This window comes from Choloepus didactylus, chromosome 8 (assembly GCF_015220235.1).
Source record: "Choloepus didactylus isolate mChoDid1 chromosome 8, mChoDid1.pri, whole genome shotgun sequence".
Classification (NCBI taxonomy): Eukaryota; Metazoa; Chordata; class Mammalia; order Pilosa; family Megalonychidae; genus Choloepus; species Choloepus didactylus.
Genome location: NC_051314.1, coordinates 144,270,088 through 144,283,273, shown reverse-complemented (window position 1 = coordinate 144,283,273; position 13,186 = coordinate 144,270,088). Strand labels below are relative to the sequence as shown.

Sequence of the window (13,186 nt, the reverse complement as noted above, 5' to 3'; positions counted from 1 at the left end):
TGCTCTGTCCCCTCCCCCGTCCTGGGAGTGCTCTGTCCCCTTCCCCGTCCAGGGAGTGCTCTGTCCCCTCCCCGTCCTGGGAGTGCTCTGTCCCCTCCCCCGTCCTGGGAGTGCTCTGTCCCCTGTCCTGTGTGTGTGCTGTCCCCGTCTCCTTCCCATCATCTAAGCTGCTGTCCCACCTTCTCCGCCCGTCCCCGCTCCCACCAGCCTGCTTTCCTAGTGTCTGGCACTACAGTGGTTGCTGAGTAATTTTTATCCAGCGAATGAACTTCACATGGTCTTTGGAGGAGGCCCTTGCCCTTTCTCCCATGCTCGTGAGTTTCTGAAACTGTGTTGCTGGTTAAGGGTTTAGCTTAGGACTAAGTCTTACCGTCATACTAACCCAGTAGAGCCCTTTTCTATGACTGATGCCTAAACTAAATTTTTATTCACGAAAGATGTGTCCATTAGGTTAAATCATTATATTTTTATTTTTTTTAATCCTTTTTTGCAGAGGTCTTGCCCCTCAGAATAAACCAGAACTGCAGAAGGTAATGGAAAAGAGAAAACGAGACCAAGTAATAAAGCAGAAGGAAGAAGAAGCACAAAAGAAGAAATCCGACTTGGAAATTGAACTATTAAAACGGCAACAGAAGCTGGAACAGGTGAGGGTGGGGGGATGAGGGTGTTCTGGGTTTGTCCTGAGAGACAAAGATGTTGGAGAAAGAATCTGCCCGACGTGTCAGTCTGTGCTTATGCCTCACAAGAAGACAGGACAAAATGTTAGCAATTGGGGCAGAATGCATTCAGGAAGGGGCAGGGGTTCCACTGAGGGCAGTAAAGAGAGCTAGGAGGCAAAGCCAAAATAAGGTCACCCCTGAAGTCACAGCCAAGCGGGGGGCCTCAAACAGTCAACTTCAGAGACCCCAGAAAGCTGTGGGTGGATTTTGGGATTTTATTTTCTTAGCCTTGATATTTGGATTCATATCATCTCTTCATGTTGTTTGCAGTAACAGTCTGTTGATTTCTTCTGTGCTCAATTACCCCTCATCTTGTATGCATCCAGGTGTTTGTTTTTTCAAAATGCAGTGACCAGGAGAGAATTGCTCCACTTGGGCAGTGTTCCAGTTTGCTAAAGCTGCTGGAATGCAAAATACCAGAAATGGATTGACATCTACAGTGGGGGTTTTTTAATTCACAAATTTACAGTTCTAAGGCCATGAAAATGTCCCAGTTAAGGCCTTAACAGGATGATGCCTTCTTTGAAGAAAGGCCGATGGCATCTGGGGTACCTCTGTCACATGGGAAGACTGGAGTTTGCTGGGACTCTCCCACATTTAATTTCTTGTTTCCATCACTTTCTCCAAAATGTCTCTGGGCTTCTATCTTAACATCTCTCTCTCTCAGCCCTGGTGCATCCTTGCTTGTTTCTTCCGGGGTATTTCTCTCTAAGCAACTGGGGGTCCTCTCTTAGCTTCTCTGGGGCAAACTCTGGGCTTCATCTCTTAGCTTCTCTCCTGGTTCTGGTTTCAACGGCTGTCTCCAAAATGTCTGTGGGCATTTTCTGTCTAAGTGTCTCTGAGCTCTCTTCAAAATGTCTCTGCCTTTTATCCTCTCATAGAGGACTCCAGTAAGCTAATTAAGACCCACCTTGAATGGGCAGGGTCTCATCTCCATGGAAACAACCTAATCAAAAGGTCCCAACCACAATATTTATGCCCCCACAAGATTGGATTAAAAGAGCCTAGTCTTTTGACAGAAAATAGCCCCAGAGAAGCTAAGAGATGAAATTTGGAGAAGCACACAAAAGCTAAAAGAGAGAAAAGCCCCAGAGAAGCTGAGAGACAAGGACACACACAGAAACAGAGAGGAAACCACTGAAGCCAGAAGCTGAAAGCAGTGAAACCCGGGAGAGAAGGCAGAGACAAGTAGATTTTGCCTTGTGCCTTGCCGTGTGACAGAGGATCTGAGGATTTCAGGAAGTGGATCTTCTGGGGGAAAGCCTTGCTTGTTGATACCTTGATGTGGACATTTTCACGGGCTAAGAACTGTAAGCTTGTAAGTTAACAAATTTCCATTGTACAAGCCAACCCGTTTCTGGTATATTGCAGTTCATCAGCTTTAGCAAACTAAAACACCATCTCGGAGAAGAAAGTGATGAAAGATGGCTTGGAAACTCAACAGAGGAGAAGTTCTTAATCCCCAACCCACACGGAGTGATGCTTGGATAAAATTCAAAGAGTCCATGAACTTGAATTGAAAAAAAAATTACATGATTTATTTCCACTAATATCTAACTGAAATTTAGCATTCTGTTCCAATATATACGAGGACAACAAACCACAATAGCAGTGCCAGTACTGGTGACTTTGTCAGAGATAGTATTGACAAGTGTTTTTATTTTTCATTGCAGTTGTTGCAGATACCTTGAAACACTGTGTATATTATTACTCTGAAATTATGATGATTTCTCTAATTTCACTAGTTTCTGTTATTTAGTATATAAGTAAGAAGCACACATATTACTGTATCACGATTTTAAAAATGTTGCTTAACCTTAAATATATCGATAGATAGATAGATAGATAGATAGATAGATAGATAGATAGATAGACAGACAGACAGACAGACAGACAGACAGATAGATAGATAGATTAGATAGATAGTCTTTCCTGGGGTACATAATAGATTAAAACCAGCACAGGCAGTGAAGTTGTTCAGGCCATTGGAAAGAGGAATACTTTGAAAAGCCTCCTCATGATTATAAACCATTTTCTGTTTCTGAATTCCATTTAGCTGGAACTCGAGAAGCAGAAGTCACAAGAAGAGCAAGAGAATGCCCCGGAGTTCGTGAAGGTCAAAGGCAATCTCCGAAGAACAGGCCATGAGGTCGCCCAGGCCCAGGAGTCCTAAGGGGCTGCACGGAGCCCTGGCACGGCCAGTCCGTCCGCACCCAGCCGTGTCCGTGGGACCCTCCTCAGCGCTTCCTCTCAGGACGAGCCCCTGCAAGGGCGTCCAGCCCACAGGACTCTCGCGCTGTCCGGAGGACAGGTTTGGGTTTTCCTCCCCCTGCCGTCTGGGTGGGTGAGTCGCCTGGGATGGCTGCAGTTCCCATTCGCCAAATGAAGGACATTGACCAGCACATCCATTGGGGTAATGAACCTGTGTTCAGAGACTTTAAAAAAAGAAGAGGACACTGGAATAAATTCTTGAGGGTTGCACTGTTTGGTTTTCCTTCCAATCCAACTTTAGTGGGGCACAGAGCCTTTTTTTTTGTTTAAAGCTAAAGAAATTATGTTTAATCCTTCTTGTTATCTGTAAGATAGTTTAATTTGCCTTAGTTTGCATTTATTCTGTTCTAGCCAATATCTGTGAACTCTTTTGAGAACCGAACATTTTCTTTTTCAATTTATACGTCCATCCCTGTTAGAATTGACACCAGGGAATGTTACTGTTGGGCCCAGCACTAGAATTCAGAAATAGGGTGAGAAGGTTTAAAACCATGTGAACCAAAATGTGTTAACATCCGTCTCCATCTTATTTTCATCCTTTTTGGTTCTCTATATAATAGTATGCTACATGATGATATTCCGGCACAGACGAGGTGCATTGTGTAGGTCCGTTTCTTGCTTTGAGTAATGAAAAGGGTGTTTTGTTTTGTTTTAAAATGTCAGCGTTAGATGAGACATATACTTTTAGATGATGTATTCTCCTGTTCCTTTGGCAAATAGAGACTAGTCCATACAGCCCAACCCCGTGTCAAAAGGAGAGGGTCCAAAATCTTTTGATTTCTTCTGAGAGTGTAAGGAAAGTTCCCATTGGGAGCTGGGCAATGCGTTCTTTGTGTGTTTTAATGTGAAGCCAGTGTCGACTCAAGGAGACTTCGTTGGAAGATTTGTAGCATTCATACATTTTGAATATCATTAGAATCCAAGGTTTGGAAGTTTCTGGTTCGTGGTCACATGTTTCTTTGCCTGTATTTTTTCTTTCATCTGTTTCTCATGGAGAAGGACTTTTCGCCAGCCTTCGTGTGGTGACACTGTTGAAGATGTTGATGACTACTGTATCGTGTCTCAGGAAAAGCTGAAGTGAAGGGAGAGGCTGCCCAAGGTCCTCATTTTAGCCAGAGCACACTTTGAAGGAAAGACCAAGTGACAGACAACAGCAAAATCCATTTTATAGGGGTGATCAGCACAGGGGGCTCTTTCAGTTGAGTGGTGCATGGTTCAGGATGTTCTCCATACGGACGAGGCAGCCAGTAATTCCTACATTCAAGACTCTTCTTACATCTCCTTTAAAGGCTCATTGAATGCTGGATCCTGAGCTTTTGAATCCTGAATCAACCTAGTAGAAATTTGCTTTCTATGGAGATGCTTTCATCTTAATGGTTGACGACTGGCTCATGTCGATTCCCACGGTGAACAAGAGAAAAGTAAATGCAGTGATACTGCTAGTTAGACGACATGTTAGTTAATTACACCTGAAATGGATTGTTTTATCTCATCAGCAAGTATTATTTGGATAAAATATGAGATGCTTAAGATAAAATTTTGCTACGTAACAGTTTGCTCTGGAAGGATGGATCAGTTAATGGTTCTCTCTGTCATTCTTCCTTTTGAGGGAAGCCAGCGTGGTGACTGGTGCATTTCTGACTCCACACTAACTGGAATTTTTTTTTGTGTGTGTATATGGACTAACGATGTGGTTAAGATTCACGCCTGGCTGATATCCTTTTATCTAACTGGATATCAGTTGTTTAGTTCTGTACCCCAGAAGCAGTTCTGCTGCTTGATAAAACTCTCAAGGACCCCAACAGCCTCCTTTAGAAGGACCAATTCTGTTCCTAGAACTTACCTAGAATTCAGTCTTTGCTGGGGGAAAGAAATTACAAAAGCATTTCCCTCCTAATTTCCCACAGAAACCTGCAGAATTATTTGTAGTTAAAAGTACAAGGTCTGGGCAAAAGATGACTTGTAAATAGTGTGAAGTGATGTTATATGAGTGAGCTGTGGGAGCACAGAGAAGCTGTGCAGTGGTCTGGTCAAGCAAGCTTAAGTTTAAAAAGGCGGTCAGTCCCCCTCACACCTGAATGTACATTCCCATCCCCAGGACCCGAGCCCCTGAGCAGTTTTGTGCTTTGAGCCACTTTTTGACAAAACTGGCTCCATTTTCCACTCAATGCTTTTCTTAAAATAGTTCAGTGTTTTATAGTTTCCTAGTAGTAAAGTAGCATTGCTTTCTAAGCTAAAACAGTTGACTTTATTCTTCTACTCTGAAAAATCTTGACTTGTTTGAGTGTATATAATATATATAAAGGGAGCCTTAATGGATTTGTTTTCATAATTTAATATTTTTTGTATTTGCTCTTGTATAATTGTTTTTAACGGAAAGTATTACAGAATCGAGGGTGGAATTCTTAGAACCAAAGTTATTCTTAATAAAAATCACCACATGCTTGGACCACGTTGCTGTGCGTTTTAGTTTCTTCGGCTGCTCAAGCAAATACCATGCAACGGATTGGCTTAAACAATGGGAATTTATTAGCTCATGGTTTTGAGGGTAGGAAAAAGTCCAAACCCAGGCATCATCAAGGCGATGCTTTCTTCCCAAAGACTGGCTTTCTGGGGCTGGCTGCCAGTGATCCTTGGTTCTGGGCTCCCCTGTCACAGGGAAATGCACATGGCGGCCTGTGCTGATCTCTCTCTCCTCTCCCAGGTTCTGTTGACCTGAGCTGCTTGCTTCCCATGGCTCTCTCTCTCCCTGTCTGAGTTTCATTCTGCTTATAAAGGTCTCCAGTAATAGGATTAAGACACATCAAGAATGAGGTGGGGCACACCTTAACTGAAGTAACCTCCTCGACAAGTCCTAGTTAAAAGGGTTCATACCCACAGGAATGGGTTAAGTTTAAGAGCATGTTTTTGTAGGGTACACAAGGCTCTAAGCCACCATACTGTGGTTGCCAGATTTGTTGGGATATATACTTGGAGCCAAAGGGCTGTGTGCAGGGCATGGTTAGAACTTGGCTTCAGGGTCTCCCTTGGGCTTTTCCCTCTTTGACAGCCTTCCCCCAAATCAATATGTCCTGTTGACTTGTGTCAGTCAAGGCTAACTATTGTGTCAAATTCACACTATGGTATTAGTGGCTCTGTAGGCCATACTTTGCAGCCGCCTGCCCTTCAGGTCAAAGTATTCTGCATTTTTGGTAGCTTGGTAGGGCAGTGGGAGATACAATTTGGGAAGGGCCCTTTTTTAGTGCTCGTGAGCAAGAACATATGGCACATCTAGAGTGTGACTGTGAAATTGTTTTGCTTATTCAACTAAACTAATGTTATCAAAGGAGTTACTTTGGATAGCTATATATATGATTCTATTACATCATTCACTAAAATAGTTGGAGGGTTCAAATGTCTTTACTTTATAATTATGCCTTTATTTTCCAACCTCAAATTATTACTCAGCTTGATCACTCAACTCCCAGTGTCTTTAGACTCAAAAAAAATCATATCAACTCAGGAGAATAAAGATTTGCTACCTCTGAGGTTTTGCCCTGAGCTCTAAATGAAGAAGCTGGCTTCCAAAAACAATTTGAGCAGTATCTGCCTTCTTGGAATGAATAGACAGTTTCCTAAGTGACAATTTTGAGACAGTCAGTACATTTAATTGGACCACTATGTGGGTTTTTAAAGTAGTGATAATAAGTTTGAAGGAAAAAAGCAGAGAGTTGAAGTGTTGTTTTGCTAAGATTTAAAATGCTGAAATGTACAGCTAAGAAAAATATTAGAATAGTGCTTCCAGGCTTGCATCTGCTAATAGAATATTTTATTTCCAAGGTTTTAGGGTAAATGAAATCTTTCTGTGCTGGCCTGACAATCACAGTTTCTACTTTCTTTTCCTCATGAGAGAATGCACTGTGGTTATCAGCTGGGATATTTCAAATGTCCCTGCCCCTCTTGCCCCTGGATTTCCCTGCAAATGGGAATTGCCAACCAGAGTCTGGCTATTTAGTGAACGCTCCCTATCACCCGTGACCCCTGTATAAATTATACCCATTTGGTATTCTAGAACCATAGGAGGACTTCCATAGCATTTGTTCTGGCTTAATTACTAATATCCTGTAAAATTCAATTAAAATGGACTTGTCTGGTGTTTTGGAAGGGCCAGCATGGCATTTTAAGGTTTAGCAAGAAGTGATGTGATTTGTATGGAGACAAACGCTTATCATTCTATTGAGATTTAGGAAAAAAACTTACAGATATATATATATATTTAAAGAAATTATTTTTGATGATGTAGTTAAGTATTTGTGTACCTTTTTTGAACAAGGCTTTATTTGGCATTATGGGGATGTGAAAAAAATATGTCCTACCCTCACAGGTGTTACAGCTAAATGATGGCATCTTTCTAGATGGTCACTTAACCTTCATTTAATTTTACCAACAGCTTTCCCTTTAAGGTTGGTTAGGAAAACACTCCACAAGGTTTAGGAAACATGCCGTGCCCTAGGTGTCTCCGATGGCTCAGTTTGAACTCTGGGTTTAGAGTTCCCACGTCTGTGCTTTTTTTTTTTCTTTTTAGCCCTATGATGTGTTACTAGTGATGTCAGACTACACATCATGGATTCCTGAGAAACTAACGAGTACTGAGATGTCCCATGGCCTTCTCTATTAATTAACAAATAATGGTATTATTATTAAGTGCTACTAGTTTGGTGGAGGGAGAGATCGCTGCAGACCAGAGAAGCTGTGTCATTTATCTTCCAAACCAGAACACTTCTGAGACTGAAGAGGGGGTACTGCTGGCAATTACAACAGCACATCGGGAGTAAAGTGGGCTGTCTCGGGCCAAGCGATGGAGAGAAAGGAGCCTTCCTGCAGGTGGAGAGCATGACGCTGCCTTAAAAAGCTGGGCGGTATTTAGATAGGCGAAGAGGGGAGAGCAAGAGAACAACGGGAAGAGAGCAACAAAAATAAAAGGTGTCATCCGTGTCACAGTGGCTTCACTATTTAAGGAGGGTCTTCTAGGGGAATCTGCAGGCCGAATGGCCGAGCCCCGACCCCAGGGAGCCGGGTTCTGTGTTCCTTTTCCTTAGGGCACTGACTTCCGGTTGTACACGTGCTGTCCTCAGTGTGATGGATTATTCATGTAACGCTGAGCTCCCTCCATAAGGGCAGGGACTTACCCATGGGGGGTCAGTCAGCACCCAGCAGACTGCTTCACCCAGAGGCACACAAGTATTTTAACCTGATTAGCAGTATCTACCAGAAACCTACAGCCAATATCAGACTTAATGGTGAAACGTTGGAAACACTTGCTCTCCCACCGAAGTGTAGGAACAAGGGGGATGCCCATTTCACTGATACTCAACATCATTTCCTTGCTCAAGGCAACAACAAAAAAGATAAAACTCCCATTTGAAGAGAGTATGATTGCCTAAAAAATCCAAGATAACTGAAAAACGCAGGATTAATGAATTTGTAAGTTTGCTATAAAAATCAGTAGCTTTCCTCTATAGCAGAAATAAACAATTAAAAATATAACAGAAAGGAGTATCTCATTCACAGTATGTACAAAAGACATTCTTTCTCTGAAGTAATCTAATAAAAACTGTCCAAGGCCTATAAGATGACAATAAAATTTTATATAAAGAACCAGATAAAATCTGAATGTTACTAAATGGTAATACTCAGTTGTTCTAGGATGTTGATTCTTCCAGAATAATCTTAGAATCAATGCAATCCAGATAGAAATCTCATATTTTACAAAAAAAAAAAATGGCATGATTGATTATCTCTAAAGTTTACCAGTCAAAAAGTGCTCAAGAATGTTCAGATATTTTAATGTCTGAGAGGCGTTTGTTCAGGAAGACGAACAGCCACTATTTGTTATTAGTTTAAAGCTGAATTTATGCAACTTGTCCATATAATAAAAAACAAAATAAAACCTTGGAAAACAAGTCAAAGTTTTTTTCTTTTTAAATAATTTCAAATTTATAGAAATGTTGCAAGACGAGCAAAAAGGACCCCCACCTACTCTTCATGTGTCGTCATGTCCTGGAGTTGCCGTAGCAAAGCACCGCACACCAGGTGGCTTGAAACCATAGAAGTTTATTGCCTCTCAGTCCTGGAGGTCAGTGTCCACAATAAGGTGGGGCCATGCTCCCTCCGAGCCTTTCCTTGCTCTTTCAGCTTCTGGCAGCTGCAGGTTCTCCCTGGTGTTCTCTGGCTTGCAGCTTCAGCACTGCAGTCCCTGCCTCCTTCCTTACATGGCATTCTCCCCTTCCATGTCTTCTCCTCATCTTATAAGGAAACAGTCCAATTGAATTAGGAGACGGCCCTACTCCAGTGTGATCTCATCTTAATTTAACTTACTCTGTGCACCACCACCCTATTTCCAAATAATAAGATCATGCTCTGAGGTGTTGAGCTTAGCATGTCAACGTATCTTTTTGGAAGACACAATCGAGTCTTCACAGACCCCATACAAGTCTTAGCTGCTGTCCCAATGGCAAGATATCAAAAGGATCCCACCTGGAACTACGTGTTGCACCTCATCCTGCTTTTTCTGTCTTCTTCAATTTGGAGCAGTTCCTTAGTTCTTTATTGACCGCTCCGACCTTGATTTGAAGATTCCAAGCCAGCTCTTTCATCAGATGTCTCTCAGTTTGTGTGTGTGTGAGATGCTTCCTCATGTTTGGATGCAGGTCATACATTTTTTTCACAGGAAGATCCAGAAGTGGGACCTTCTCACTGCCCCACTAAGGGTCACACTATGTGGTTATCCAGGTGTTGTGATGTCCACTCGAATCACTTGAGGAAGCGGGTGTCCTTCAGGTTTCCCCACTGACAAGTTTCACTTTCTCCTATTATAATTAATGTCTAGTGTGGGAAAGACACTTTGAGACGATGTGGACACTCCATTCCTCATCCAAAGCTCATCCACCAGCTCTAGCGTTTATTCATGTTTTTTTGGCTGAATGGTTACCAGATGATGATTTTCTGACCCTAACATTTCTTGAATGGTCTCTGTTCCAGTTTGTTAATGCTGCCCTTTTGCAAAATACCAGAAATGGATTGGCTTTTATAAAAGGGGGTTTATTTGGTTACACAGTTACAATCTTAAGGCCATAAAGTGTCCAAGGTAACACATCCTTCACTGGAGGATGGCCAATGGCATCCAGAAAACCTCTGTGAGCTGGGAAGGCATGTGGCTAGTGACTGTTCCAGAGTTCTGGTTTCAAAATGGCTTTTTCCCAGGATGTTTCTCTCTAGGCTGCAGCTCTTCAAAAATGTCACTCTTAGTTGCTGTTGGTGTGTTGGTCCTCTCTTAGCTTCTCTGGAGCAAAAGTTTGCTTTCAAAGGCTGTCTCCAAAATGTTGCTCTGTAAGCTGCAGCTCCCCTCAGCTCCTGTGCATCCTTCAAAGTGTCCCTCTTGGCTGTAGCAAGCTTGCTCCTTCTGTCTGAGCTTATATAGTGCCCTAGTAAACTAAACAAGGCCCATGCTGAATGGGCGGGGCCATGCCTCCATGGAAATTATCTGATCAGAGTTATCACCTGCAGTTGGGTGGCTCACATCTCCATGGAAACATTCAAAGAATCACAATCTAATCAATACTAATACGTCTGCTCCCACAAGATTGCAGCAAAGATAATGGTGGTTTGGGAGACATAATACATTCAAACCAGCACAGTCTCTTCTCCCCATTTATATTCATTTCTTTATATCAGTGTGGACTCATCGATTCTGATTTTATTCAGCAGATTATATTTTTTTACTCTCATTATTTACATTGATGCTTGACTTGTTCTGTTTTTCATTAGCAGGAGGCCCTTCAAGTTGGCACATCTTGGAGATGCCCTGCCCTACCCTGGTTCCTTTTAGAGGAATGATGTTTAGAAACCAAGATCTCAGCACCAGGTGTGCTCACATCTTTGGGTTTTGTGGCTCCCACACCCTCTCAAAGTTAGAAATACCTGTGTAAGTATAAATGTGCATTCACACAGTTTCATAGATATTTATTTTCACAACTATATTTATTTATTGAAAATGATGACTTCACACTGATACCTCCAATTCCAACCCAATACCACATTCTAGCTTTCCTCCTTTCCATGCTTACAGCCTTCTCTAACCTGGCTGCCATTAGCCTCCATGTAGATACTGATTTCCTCAAACCCCCTGTATATACCTGATCTTCTGGCCCTGTTCATCCTCCTTGCTCATTCAGGCCCTGCCTGAGAGGTTTGGAGCTGAATTATTCAGGAGGGAAGGAAGGAAGGAATTTTATATTTTTAGCATTTAAACACCTGTTATGAATTTAATTAATTAAATTGCTTGAGTGTGCCTGATTGGTTTGAACCTTTCAAACATCTTACAGTTCATGACATGTACTCAATTACATGATTAACAGACTCTCATAACTTAAATGAACCTAATTAAAGAAAACCAACTTTTGAACTTCATGTCCATTATTCTTATACTTTAAAAATACATTCCTAGAATTATGGCTGTGTTTATTTTCATATTCTCCTAGGGATTTGGTAATACTATTTTCACTATCTTCCTGGGCTTATAGTAATCTTGCCAAATGCAAAAAGAGAGGAATACCTCCTCAGACTGATGGGTTGTAAACTGATTATTCCTTAGTCACGGGGCCTGAAAGCACAGGCCAAGCTGTCCCCACCATGAACCACAGGCATTAGGATAGGTCTTTTTTTAGAAATAATTCTCACTTGCTTTGTCACCAAATTTTCAATACCTTGCCTTTCATGTTACTTTAATTTTTGAAACTTAGTGTCTTTCCCAGAAATAGTGAATGCTTTAATTTTTCATGGCCAGCATTACTTACCTCATTGTCCTGCCTTTATGATACACTGATCTCATCCATTATGTGCACCTTATCAATATCTCATTATAATTAGTAGTATCATTCTGAGAGTTTGTCTACTAGGAGACAACAAGTGTGTAAGGTGAATCCTTTTCCTTGGGACATTTGGCTGTTTTTTACCATGGACACACTTTTGGAATCTATTTTCATTTATTTGTATATAAGATCAATGCTAGATTCCCTTTCTACTTAGGTATTATATGGGACCGCTGGTGGTGATTAGTCTTTGATTCTTGTGCATACAGTTTTTTCCTTTTTTTTGTTAGAGAAGTTGTAGGTTTACAGAAAATCATGCAGAAAATATATAGTTCTCATATAATTCCCCACCACCGTCACCATTCACACAGCTTTCCCTGTTATTAACATTGTATTAGTTTTGTACTTCTGTTACAATATAAATAATATTCTTATATTTATACTATTAACTTGACCCCATAGTTTACATTTAGGTTAATTATTTGCATTGTACATTTCTATGGTCTTTTAAAATTTTTATTATGGTGACATATATACAACCTAAAATTTCCTATTTTAACCAATTCCAAATACACAATTCAGTGATGTTAATTTCATTCATAATGTGCTACCATCACCACCGTCCAGCACCAAAACTGTCCCATCACCCCAGATGGAAACTACCTATGAAGCATTAGCTCCCATTCCCTACCACCACCCCAGTCCCTGGTAACTAGTATTCTAGTTTCTGACCCTAAGAATTGTCATATTCTAATTGTATCATATAAATGACACCATACAATATTTATCTTTTGGTATCTGGCTTATTTCACTCAACACGATGTCCTCAAGTTTTATCCATGTTGCAGCATGTATCAGAACTTCATTCCTTTTTATGTCTGTGTAATATTCCATTGTAAGTCTATACAGCATTTTGTTTATCCAGTCATCTGTTGATGAATATTTAGGTTGCTTCCGTCTTTTGGCAATTGTGAATAATGCTACTATGAATGTTGGTGTGCAAATATCTGTTTGAGTCCCTACTTTCAATTCTTCTGCATATATATCTAGAAGTGGGACTGCTGGGTCAGATAGTGTTTCAATTTGCTAAAACTGCCAGAATGCAATATACTAGAAATAGATTGGCTTTTACAATGGGGGTTTATTAGTTCACAAATTTACCGTTCTAAGGCCATGAAAATGTTCCAATTAAGGCATCTACAGGAGGATAACTTCTCTGAAGAGAGGCGGATGACATCCAGTGTTCCTCTGTCACCCAGGAAGACACACGGCTGGCTTGGCTGATCCTTCTCTCCCGGGTTTAGCTTCTGGTTTCAGTTTCTTCCTCCAAAATGTCTCTGGGCTTCT

The 13,186-nt window shown here is 41.3% G+C and overlaps 1 protein-coding gene across 2 annotated transcripts in view; it reads left to right on the top strand.

Moving 5' to 3' along the window:
* The window catches only part of FAM107B (family with sequence similarity 107 member B), a 71,329-nt gene extending 65,887 nt beyond the window's left edge, over positions 1 to 5,442 (top strand). For both annotated transcript variants that reach the window (XM_037845151.1, XM_037845150.1), the window contains exons 3-4: positions 494 to 644; positions 2,776 to 5,442. In XM_037845151.1, coding sequence (XP_037701079.1) covers positions 494 to 644; positions 2,776 to 2,892 — 268 coding nt within the window. In that variant the 3' untranslated portion in view covers positions 2,893 to 5,442. The remainder of the gene's footprint in view (positions 1 to 493; positions 645 to 2,775) is intronic.
* The last annotated feature ends 7,744 nt before the right edge of the window (positions 5,443 to 13,186 follow it).